This window comes from Amborella trichopoda, chromosome 2 (genome assembly GCF_054954075.1).
Source record: "Amborella trichopoda isolate Santa Cruz 75 chromosome 2, AtrichopodaSantaCruz75HAP2 v2.0, whole genome shotgun sequence".
NCBI classification, from domain to species: Eukaryota; Viridiplantae; Streptophyta; class Magnoliopsida; order Amborellales; family Amborellaceae; genus Amborella; species Amborella trichopoda.
Window position 1 is genome coordinate 60,380,977 of NC_142337.1, and position 12,336 is coordinate 60,393,312.

General features: G+C 34.4%; 2 protein-coding genes across 2 annotated transcripts; one reads left to right on the forward strand and one right to left on the reverse strand.

The window, feature by feature from the left end:
* Positions 1-1,502: 1,502 nt before the first annotated feature.
* Positions 1,503-7,019, forward strand: LOC18445128 (Ppx-GppA phosphatase). The gene is made up of 7 exons (XM_011629074.3): positions 1,503-2,817; positions 3,648-3,824; positions 4,060-4,101; positions 4,243-4,323; positions 5,111-5,230; positions 5,827-5,919; positions 6,595-7,019. The coding sequence occupies exons 1-7, from the start codon at positions 1,564-1,566 to the stop codon at positions 6,631-6,633; spliced, it is 1,806 nt and encodes a 601-aa protein (XP_011627376.1). The 5' UTR covers positions 1,503-1,563; the 3' UTR covers positions 6,634-7,019.
* Positions 7,020-8,409: 1,390 nt separating this feature from the next.
* Positions 8,410-11,493, reverse strand: LOC18445129 (protein RKD1). The gene is made up of 4 exons (XM_006855273.3): positions 11,187-11,493; positions 10,890-11,052; positions 9,451-9,897; positions 8,410-8,963 (listed from the first exon to the last, which is right to left on the reverse strand). Exons 3-4 carry the CDS (start codon positions 9,754-9,756, stop codon positions 8,715-8,717), a joined length of 555 nt encoding a protein of 184 aa, XP_006855335.2. The 5' UTR covers positions 9,757-9,897; positions 10,890-11,052; positions 11,187-11,493; the 3' UTR covers positions 8,410-8,714.
* Between the last annotated feature and the right edge of the window lie 843 nt (positions 11,494-12,336).

A 12,336-nucleotide genomic window follows, 5' to 3' on the forward strand; every position in this document is an offset into this window, starting at 1 on the left:
TCCACCGAACCCGATCCATTCCCAACCCTGGTGATTTTTAGGTTTCTCATCGGTGCAATAGTTATTTTGGAGTTATTGGAGAAAATGATACTTGTAAAAACGCAAGAAAGTCCTCCCAAACATAACGTAATATGCTCATTTTTAGTACTGTGATCACGATCCGTCTGTCATTGATCCACAGCCAGTAATGAACGCTAGACATGTAGAGAAAAGAGAGCTGAACTCCCTATTATCCATTAGATGTCAAATTGGATGGTTTAGGATGAATCACGAAATCCAATACATATTTTTTTGGAGCTTTGTATGTATTCAATAACAATCTTACAACCACTTATTTTGAATTTTAAGGAACAACAATGATTATGACTATAAAAATAAATAATCGATTTGTAAACGATTGTACTTGAGAAATACGATTTCTTGAAAAAATAATGTGGTGAGATTTAATATGATTCTCTTTGTAGACAATGGCACTTGGTCTCATTACTTAGATAAGGGCAATGATTTCATGCAATAGTTGCATCATAGTATAATGTAACAACACTTCTAGAAATCCATTTGTGGTATTTGTATGACTTAAAATTTTGTACACACTCTTTTCATCTTAATAATCAATCCAACAAAAAAAAAATTCAATTTGAAACATGGGTCACCTCCAAAAACAAATCTAGACCATTCATTTGGTGAATTTTAAAATCTTAGCCTTTATAAACTCAAAATCATTGTTTTGTTTTTTTAACATCGTTTATCTAATAATAATAAAGCCATCAAAAAATTTGGAAATAAAAAAAATATTTCTAAAGCCTAGATCCAAGTATCTCATCAAAATGAACGGCCTATATTAATTGGGCTAAAAAAATACTTTTTAGGTTGTGTTTTTAAATTTTTCTGTTTTATGATTGTTCATTAAAATGAAAAAAATGTATATTTCAAATTTTGAATCAAACAAATAGCCATAACATCATTTTTAAAAATTATTATATTATATTATGATGCAACTGTTGCATAAAATCACTGCCCTTTGGTCTAAGTATTTAAGAACTTAAAATCCTAAGAACTCAAAGTCCTGTTTTAGTTGTTTTAAAACCTAACAATCTTCTTCTTCTTCTGTTTTTTATTTTTTTATTTTTTGTGTGAAAAGAGTTATCTAAATTTTGTTGAGAATATCCTTAGGCAGATACCAAAATTCTAGATTGATGTAAATTTTGAAATTTTTTTTTTTAAAAGTCCCACAAGAGTACGGCATACACGAATGGAGAAGTAATGAACACCGGACAGAGGTGATTCCAACGTGTGGAAAAAGTTTATATAAGGTTGCAACCTCATTCGATAGAGAGAGTCCGCACCTTGGCTCATGCGTGCGGCTGTGTTTGAATCTAGGGAGAAATACAGTAGATAAAGATCAAAGGAAAATAAGAGAGAGAAATTAGAGAGGGCCCCTTTGAAAATGTGAAAAGATTTCGGAGAGATAAACAAGAAAATAAGAAAGAGAGAGATTAGCCGGGGTACTTTAATTGAGGTCTCTTAATAGTCCGATACCTATTTCCTTTTCTGCCATAATCAATGGCGAAAAACTTCACCAATACGGCGAGCGCCATGATTTTGAGTTCTGAAAATCACCCAAAGCTCTTGGCCTCAGTAGACATGGGCTCCAATTCCTTCAAGATGGTCCTGGTTAGAGCTGAACCCAGTGGCCGATTCCTTCGAATTGATCGCCATAAAGAACCAGTAAGTCTTGGGCGCTATAGGCTCTGTGATGGCTCTCTTGGACCTGGACCAGAGGCCAAAACCATTGAAGCCTTGAACAATTTCATGGGCCTTGCGAAGAATTACAGTGCCCAAGTGAGCGTTGTTGCGACAGCGGCCATTAGAGAAGCTATTAACAGAGAAGCTTTCTTGAGAAACGTAGAGGAGAAAACTGGAGTAAGAATCAGCCTTTTATCAGGTGAGGAGGAGGCAAGATTAATCTATCTTGGGGTGCTTCAATTTCTCCCACTCTATAAACAGACAATTCTCACCGTTGATATTGGAGGTGGGTCAACTGAATTTGTGGTTGGGTGTCAAGGAAAAGTGCTTTTTGCCACTTCTCTGAAGCTTGGGCACATTGATTTAACAGAAACCTTCATAAAAAATGAGAATTCAATTGAGCCGAGTGAGAAAGTGGAGATTGCGAATTCAATTGGGTTGAGAGAGAAAGATGAAATTGGGAAATCAATTGGGTTGAGAGAGACAGTAGGGCTTGGGAATTCAATTGGTTTAAGAGAAAAAAAAGAAATCGGGAATTTAAGTGGGCTGAGAGATAAAGTCAAGAATTTGAGGCAGCAAGTGCGTCTGGTTCTCCAGGGATCTCCTTTGGTTAAGTTTGTTGAGAATTCCAAGATCGAGAGAGTGGTCGGAACCTCGGGTACAATAAAAGCAATTGCGAAGGCAATCTACAGAAGCCATGCCTGTAATTTCCCACTTTTTGAGGAATCTGAGCAATGGGGATTCGGTAAAAGAGAGTTGGGTTCCATCATTGAGAAACTTTGCAGTGGACAAGAAGATGCTCTAGCCCTTGGGTTCTCTTTGAAGCGTTCTGAATCAATCCTTGCCGGTTCAGTATTGCTCTTAGAAATATTTGAAGTTCTTGGTATTCATGAAATGGAGGTATCTCCTTATGCGCTTGGAGAAGGTGTGATTGCCGAGAGCTTGGCAAGTACTTGCTTGAATTATGATGTAAATGCCAATATCAGGTGGCATTCAGTTATGAGGCTTGCGTATAGATTTAATGGAAAGAAGAGGATGAGGACTGCTATAATTTGTTCAGGTCTGGCTAAGGTAAATATACATGAATATTTTCTTTATTCCTTTTACGAGGCCGTTTAACTGTTAATTTTTTTATACACAAATAGCATACTTAAAAGTTTTTAACTATCTGCTTTATGGTAGACAATTTAGAATGCTCCTGGAGTTTTGATGTAATCTGCTCATTGAGTAAATGCATTTCAAAGATCAGAAATACAAATCGGATGCATGTTTCTTAGCTGGTGGCTAAGCTCTGATTGCTGGATGCTGCCGTTTTGGCAATAACCACTTAGAGCAGGGGATGAACTCCAAAAAGCTATGTAAATATGAGTTAAAGTTTGCCATTATCAATATGGAACTAACGAAAGTATAGTAATTCCAGCAAACATAAAGAAAGATGGTCGAGAATGGTTCACCTTATTAGGATGTGAATCCAACATAAAATCCATGGGATCAATGGTCATTAAATGAGTTGAACTGATATTCTGGAAATTTACAAAAGATCCTTTGTTCTTTACATGTTATGAGGCATGATATCCAATCTGGGGAGGATTTCATCAAATGGAGGGGCTGAAAGTGTATGTTGTCCTTGTTTTAGTGCGCTTTAAGAAGTGAGAAGGTTGATGAGTGAGGTAGATTTTTAGGTGAACTGGAGGTGTTTATTCCATGAGCATAAGTGGATAGAAGAATAGAAGTGGATACTGTAGGTTGCTGCTCACTTTCTAATAGTCCCTTGTCAAGATCTCATTTATAAAAGTAGTTCTCTTTGTGGAATTGTTTGTGTGGTCACAAAAGAAATGCTTTCAGTGTTTTGACTTGTACCCTTGAAGCTTATCTTACTTCTATCTTTTCTTCTGTTGCAGGAGATTTTTGAAGGCCTAAAGACTTGTTATGAAATGAGTGACACTTATCAGACTAGATCTGTTTATTGCTTTGATGGTAAAGATTATGAATATCTTGAAGCCGCAATCTTGCTTCATGGTATTGGACATTTTATTGGCAAAAAAGGTTATCATAAACATTCCTACAGGTTGATCAAGGTGCATTCTGCCATTCAAAATGATTGCAACTTACTTTCTAGCTCCATCCCATTAAGTACTCGTTAACTGGTTTTCTTCACTCTCTGTTTAAAAGACCCCATTTTTATTATGGGGAAATGATTGTTTTTCCTTTGAGTTAGAAATTTGTTCTCTATAAGACGTTTACTTTTTAAATTAGCAATTTTCTTTCCATATCATTAATTATTGTGCTCACTATATCCTATATGTTTTACAGAACAGTAAGCACCTATACGGATACAACTCTGAAGAAAGAGAGGTATGTAGGTTTCCCAAGCCTTAAACATTCATATGGTGTTTTTTACACTTTTATTTTACAGAATTTCATATTCACAGTCCCTTTCCATGTTCGTACTTTATGGTATTCTGTTTAAAATTCTCATGGTTCATAAATTGGCAGATGATTGCACTACTAGCTAGATATCACAGGAAGAAGTATCCAAGATATGGACAATCTTTGCTTGAGCCATTTCCAAGAGAGGTGCCTTCCTATCTATGTATTAACTTATAGATCACATACATCTTTGAATACATTACAAGACACATATACCATAATCCATAGGAATATGGTTTACAATTTTTCAAGAACATCGTATGTGAGTCCCTGATAATGGGCACTGGAGATCAGTTACAGTAACGCCCACCAGGACGTTCACTCCCGTACAATTAATTTCCACATTTTATGGAGTAGAGATGGTGGATGTCCCTTTGGAATACCTTATATGATACTCCATTAGTTTATAGCATACATTTCCTATCATACTTGTAGTCTTAAGTATTATCTTGCATTGTAGCTTAAGAGCACAGTATGGGAACTTGTGTGTCCTTTTGTCATGTTCTCATATAGTTCTATTCTTGGGGCAATAACACCTGTTAAATATGCAAGCATACCTTGAGAAGTTATTCCCAATCCAGCCGGGTACATTTATGCAACTTTTTGTGTACTTTTAGGTGTAGGCAAGCTAATAAAGGTACCACTTCTTCTATTTTATGTAGTTCTTTGATAGTTATACTCTTTGGGCGTGTTTGGGTGTTGTTTGGGCGTGTTTGGGTGTTGTATAAGTCGCTAATAGTGCCACTTTATGTGCTGGGCCTGATATCCACTATATGTCAGCCCCACTTATAATGCAATAGCCGCTTTTGGGCATAACTGCTTAAAGACTGGAGGGGTGTTTTACACTTATTGCAGAGTAGAGTGGTTAGGTTTGCCAACATTATTTGCCAAACACAAAGGTGCCCTTCAATATTGCATCATGTTTCTTGTGCAGGTACAGCTGAAGATAGGAGTCCTTTGTGCTATAATTCGGATCTCTCTTGCTCTACAGAGGTGCCAGTTTTTGGTCATTAGGGGAATAGAAATTAGCAAGTCTCATGAAGGTTACCAACTTGTAAGTACTTAATGTCAATTCCTACTTTTGCTTTCTTTATCTCACGGGAACGAGAATGGATTTCTTGTCAACAGTTTTGTCTTAAGCAACTTCTGTAATCTAGTGAAGCCGTATTGATTACTATGAGCTAGAGGATACTAGTTATGTGATGCCTATTTTATTCTCTTATCGAACCATCATGGATGCATCGAACTAGGCAAGTGATTACGACAATTTGTTTGCCAAAGGACTATTATGTCCCTCTAACAATTTGTTTGCCAAAGGATTATTATATCCCTCTAACTTGAGTATGCTTCTCAAAGTTATTGCCATGAATGTCAATCCCAATGCCATGGATGATGGATGGTACATGCAGGCAGCTATACTAATGCACATGTTGACGTATTTATGTCTTTATGGATCTGTGTGCTCATCTATGGTTTCCTCGTAGTTATGCATTGGTAAAACTATGTAAGACATGCGGGCATAGATAAGCTGTATATGCATGCTTGTGTACATCTGCATATCTATTATTATACATTCACCTTGGGTTTTTGTGTGTTCTGTAACCATATTCAGGCAAAGCCAACCATTATGCCTTTGTTGCTTTTCTACAGATCCTCAGATTGGGTGAGGAAAACTCGCAATCCTCCGAGATCTTCCAAATGATATCCACAGAACTTGAACCAGAATTGCAACATTTCAGCAAGGTAAATACCATTGTAGGAAAAATCGGGCGGTTCAAATTCTAACTGCCTGGTTAGATCGGAACCGACCATTCTGGTCGTTGGCCGGTTCTGGATTCGGCCGGTTTTGGTGAACCAGCGGGGTATTTTTAACAAAATTTAAAAAATTATATAAAATCCCAAAAATAAGGGATTTTGCTTGTAATGCATTTTTTAATGTTTTTCATCATTTTGGCAAAGATTGGAAATTGTTTTAGCCATTAGTACTATTTTTTACATTTTCCATTTTTAGAAACTTTCAAAAATACCCTTGTGCAAAAATCGATTATGTAAGATCTATTTTTTTTTTTTATTAATTTTCAATTTCATTTGGATGTACTTTGTTTAATCATACTTTAAATATCATTTTTCATATTTTATTAATTTTTTTGTATTTTCATTTTTTTTTTTTTAACATTTTTTTGACTGCTTGGGACTTGTCTGGTTAGACCAGTTGAACCGGCCACTTTATCGGTTAGTACCTAGTAACCGCTTCTGGCCCCATGTCCAGTTAAACATTCCAGTTCGATTTTTCCTATACTAGAAAAGACATAAACTAGTTATTTGTAGAAAGAGAGAAAGAAAGAGGGAGAGAATTTTGCATCTTGTTCTTAACTTTACATCTCATCGTTGCCTCCGTTTTTCTTTTATGGCATGCAGGTGTTAACCCAGAAGATATGTATAGTAGTTTCTCAATGAACTTGGCTGTGACAAACCTGATTCCTAGTGACCCCTATGATGGGTGAAGCTGAGTTGTATATTTACAGTCATGAGGCTCCATAAGAGAATCAGAAATGAACATTAATGATTTCGCAGAAAAGCGCAAAAACGTTATAGATATAGATGAAACCTGAAAAGTTGTAGAAGGGGACGAAACCCCATTAAATATTTAGGTTGTGCTGAATGAAGAGCACATTTTCACGCCAATAAAATGTGCGGAGAGAAGTGTGTCATTGATGGAAGGCTTTGATTCTAGGCCCTATCAAATAGTTTATTCATGTAAATGCCTTGAGCAGGCTACGAAGCATGTGTCATTGTACTTGTACCTAAATGAAAATCAAATGAAGGCGCTCTTACCCTGAAAATGTTTTCTACTGAAAAGAAAAAGGAGAGAAGGAAAAACTTAGTTCAATAACTTTTCTTTTTTTAATAGTTTTTCTTATACTCCATGCTATGCTTATTCACTCATAGGCATCTCTCTCTCACACACCTATTTTTCTCTTAATTTATCTTTTATTATTTTATTTAGATTATTATGATATTAGGTTAAAGGATGTTTAAAAACCCATAGGGCACACAAGTGTAGGAAAAATCAAACCAGAACGGTTAACCGAACATGAAGCTGGAAGCGGTTCAACGAGCCTAATTAGTGAACCGGACGGTTCAACTGGCCTAATCGGCAAATCCCGAGTAGTCAAAAAAATGTTATATATATATATATATATATATATATATATATATATATATATATATATATATATATATATATATATATATATATATTATAAAATAAAATCTAACAAAATACAAAAAGCATATTTAAAAACTAATTAATGAAAATTCATGAAAAAATTGATTTTAAAGAATTGATTTGTGCCAGGCGTATTCTTGAAATTTTCCCCAAAAAATTGGAAAGTGCCAAAAATATTTTCAAATCTGTGCCAAAATGATAAAAAAAAAACATTTAAAAATACCTTTTTTTTTTTTTTTTTTTTGAGATTTTATATAATTTTTTATTTTTTATTTTAAATACCCGGCTTGTTCATCAAAATCAGAACCGACCAGTGACTTGTTTCGATTTTAAAATTTAACAAAGCTAACGAAAAGGTTAGAATTTGAACCACCCGATTTTTCCTACACTCGGGACACCTTTGATTCAGCATACAGGTCTAACATGTTTCTATTTACATTGACTTCTATCCTTTAAAAACCATAGGGAACACAACTTTGACTCTATGGTTCTAAACATTGAAATATTTGACTCTTTTTGTCCAATAAATATCATACTTTCAAATGAATATTGAAAAATCCAAAGCTCTCGATGCCCCTCTCTTTGAAATATTGGTGGTATGAAAAATGTACCACAATACAGACATAACGCAAGAAAAATCAATTTTAAATGCCTTTAAAGGTAAAATAACAAACCCAAATATGCCTCTGAGATGATAAAAGGCTTAATACATCATTTCGCTGCCATAGACAGCACAAAATAAGAAACCATATTTCCATTTGGATGGTAGAATAACACTCACAATCCTCTTTTATCATAGTAGACAAAATTGACAAAAAAGAAAAGAAAAAAAAGAGGTAATATAAGCCAGTCTTTAGAGTATTGAAAGACAAATTTTCTATGGAAAATATTTTATTACCTTTTCTTGGTGTCATCCAATTCAGTTCAGTAAAGTAAGAACTTCCTTCATCCATAAATCACTCAATATATAAATTTTCATCACAAAATATACATGCATTCCCCATTCTCAATGGTGCAACCACAGAAAAAGTTTTTCACCACAAACAAAAACACATTCGCACATACATGGGGCAAAAAATGGATTTGAACTACCATTAAGGGTGTCATTTTTTATATAAAAACCCTAATTTATCAGTAACATCATGGCAAGATAAGAGAAGAAAGATATATCAACTAAAAAAACATCAACTAATACTACATGAAACCATATATATTTGCTTGTCAAAGAGTACTAAGATTTATATACATGTTAATGTAGTCCATATGATGTACTTTTTTTTGTTAAAGTCAAAGTTTAGGGATTTTCCCTCTACAAGTTTATGTTCCGGGCTAATTTGATGGAGAATATGGGGTTGGATGAAGAGGAAGAGAGAGCAGAGGAATTCAAGTGCCTTCTCCTCTTGTAGTTAGCCTTGAAGCAAGCCTGCCTAAGCTTCTTTGTCTTCTCAGCCAATTGCATTCCTGGCATTTTCTCCATCAAATTCCTCTGCTCTTCAAGTATTTTAATGGCGTTTCGGATCTTCTCTTCACCCATTTCACCATCTTCTTTACCCAGTTCCTGAATTAATGAAAACAAATATATAAATCATTTATAATGAATCAAAAAATAAATGTAAAATATTGAGAGTGATTTATGTACTGACTTTAAAATTTTAGGTAAAATAAGAAATGCTTTAATTATAGGTGAAAATTACAAAGGTTGGTCAACCCACTTTCTTTTTATTTTTTTCAAAATTGTCTCTCGGTCAACCTGAATTTTGATTATTTTTTTTTAAATTTCGTTTATTTTTTTTTGTTAGTAGGGCCGTGCCTAAAAGCTTGGAGCACTAACCTACTAATGAAAAAATTTTGATAGAAAAACAATTTTGGAAAAAATAAAAAAAAGACGGGTTGAGTAATTTCCGCGTATAAGCATAGCATTTTACATTTTACCTAAAATTTTAAGATTTGTATGTAAATCACTCAAATATTAAAGAATTTTCTCTTCTTGTGTATAAGAAATATACACGAAATGAGTTGAACTTTGAAGAGAATAAGAGAGAGACCTGAACATTTTGAACAAGACTTTGAAGGCTTTTCATCTTCCTATGTGGCCATCTAGGAATACCAAATTCCCTGCACTTTTTCTTAAGAACAGTGAGGCCCACCTTCAGTACCTTTGCGGCTTGTGTAATGGGCATGTAGAAATACCTTGACAGTTCTCCATATGTAATATACCCACTACATTTCTCCACCCTCCTAATACCCTCCTCCTTGTAAAAAAGAGATCTTTCTCTCTCTTCTTCTCTCTCTAAACTCCCACAAAAATTATCGCCATTTTCCCTCACAACTATCAAAACTACTACTAACATCTCCAATCAAAGTCACTTCAGTGCTCTGCAAATCATTGAATTCCTCTTGCAAAAACCCTAAAGCATAATCACTAGATAACCCCATACTATTATCCGAATAACCATTGTCATAATAACCATTGAATGCATTCTCGAACCCTTCTGCAAAAAAAAATGCAAGGAAGAAAATCCTGTCAGTTCGAAAAAAAATTTCATGGGTCTTCTGCCTTTCTGTCCCCATGGGAGAAAGAGAGCAGTGTTCAAATACTCGGGCATGCCAACCCGGACTCCCCTGAATTCGGGAACATAAAAAAGTTTCATAAAATAATAAAAAAATTCCAAAAAATAAGAAAAAGATTTTGATTTTTGTTAATGTTTTCTACCATTTTGGCAGAGATTAGAAAGAGTTATGGTGATGAATACTTAATTTTTACAATTTCCCTTCTAATTGAATTATTTCTAAAATACTCCCGGTCACAAATTGATTTTTTTAAGAAAAAGGTTTATATAAGGATACTATCTTATAACGTATAACTACGGATGCCCCTCAAAAATCCATCCGAAAAGGTAGTTTTAATATTGAAAAACCCTTTGATTGATCATCTCGACATCGACATGTACAGATTATGAAAAATAAAAAGATTTTAAGTCTCAGAAAAAGTGCATTTTACAACATATTATCTACACCTTCCATTCTCAAGATTTTCATATGTTTGTAGATCTACTTGATTTTAACCAGTTTTTAACTTTAAAATTTTATAATTAGATATAAAAATAGATTTTGAGATAATCCTAAAAATATTTTACATCAAAATTATATACCATGATAAAATTTGAAGGTGCACCTTGACTCTTCACCTACGGATGCATCTGTATACCACCTGCACCTTTTTTTCTACAGATGCATCTGTATGCCAACTGCACCTTTTTTTAAAAAAAAATCCATTTTTTCACTACTATTTTAACCTATTTAGATATGTTTTGTTTAATTTTACTTTAATCGTATTTTTCTTATTTTCTGGGTTTTTTATATTTTTAAATTCTTTTAACACTTTTTGGGCTAACTCTAGCCGAATTACTCGGACTCGACCTGGCCTAGGGCCGGGTTCTGGGGCCGAGTAGTGCGTTTCCTACAGTGAGAGGGAGAGAGATACCAAGGTATTTGTTGCTGTAAGGAACGATGTCCATAGGTGGGCTGGGCAGAATGGAAAATATGGGGTTGAGTTCCTCAATTTCGTTGTATGGAATTAAGCATTGGTGCAATCAATATCTTCTTTCATCAACGCCTCCTCCTCGCTCAAAGCTAGAAGAGGAAAACTGCACCAAAGCATGCTGAAACTTCAATTTGCACCGCACTTAACACTTCAAATTGCAATCAAAAGTAGGAAAAAGCCTTCGATTCAAAAATAAAAAACAAGCGAACCAAGAAAGAAGACGATATGGATGGTTACTTTTTTTCTCATCTGAGATTATTTTGCTGTAAAATGTGTGGATCTTCAAGCAATAAGTCTTCACAATACCAATCGATCATGCGTGGATTTTCAAAAAATACGGCTTCAGGCTCAACCGTATACATCTCTCTGTAAAAACAATTGAAAATGGAAAGAGAAAACATGGAAGGTTGCAGAGTCTGTAAAAACAGTTGAAAATGAAAAGAGAAAAAATGGAAGGTTGTGAAAATGGAAAGAGAAAAAATGGAAGGTTGCAGAATAGATTAATGGACTTCTCTTTCAATTCGTCACTCTCTCTCTCTCTAACAGGTTCAGAGAGAAACTAGGTCGTGGGTGAATATATACGTGTGGGGGACAACATAATAAATATATAATAAATGAGGTTTATTGGATAGTTATTATTAAATTAATAAAAGATTATCATCCCTGTGATGGAGCTTCGTGTGCATTAATTTACATAAGGAACAGTTACACATTTTATTTTCCCAACATTTCAAAACGAGAAACGTGTAAGAAACCTAAGGAAAAGGAAATAGCTGGTTTAGAGGAAAGGTAAACAAGTTTTTTGGAGAGAAAAACATTATTTTCATACGAGAGAGAGATGATGATTCCCATTACTGCGCACAGTTTCCGTTGGTGAGTGTGAGATATTATTGAAGTCCCGTTAGTGAGTGTGAGGTATGATTGAAGTCGGCTTACATGCAACGTCCACATATTGACAGTGTTTAGGGGTATTTTTGAAATTTTTTGAAAATAAAATATTCTAAATTATTTTCAAATCTTTGTCAAAATAATAAAAAATATTTAAAAATTTATTGCAAATAAAATTCCTTATTTTTTGTAAAAAATAACCGACATGTTCACAAAAACTAAAACCGGCTAAGTGCTGGTTCCAAATTAACTGGGCTAACCGAGCGGTTAGAATTTGAATAGCCCAATTTTTCCTAATATAAACTCGCAGCCTATATGAGCATATAGAAGTTATGGCTTTCCATAAACGAAAAGCTTTTCCATGAGATTAAGTTTCAATTAATTGGTACTTTCCATGGAGTAGTTTCAATGAATTGAAGTTTAATTAATTGGCTTTCAGTTTCAATGAAAATACTCAATTTGGTGACTTTAAAGTGGATCCTTAGAGTTTCCTTGGCTG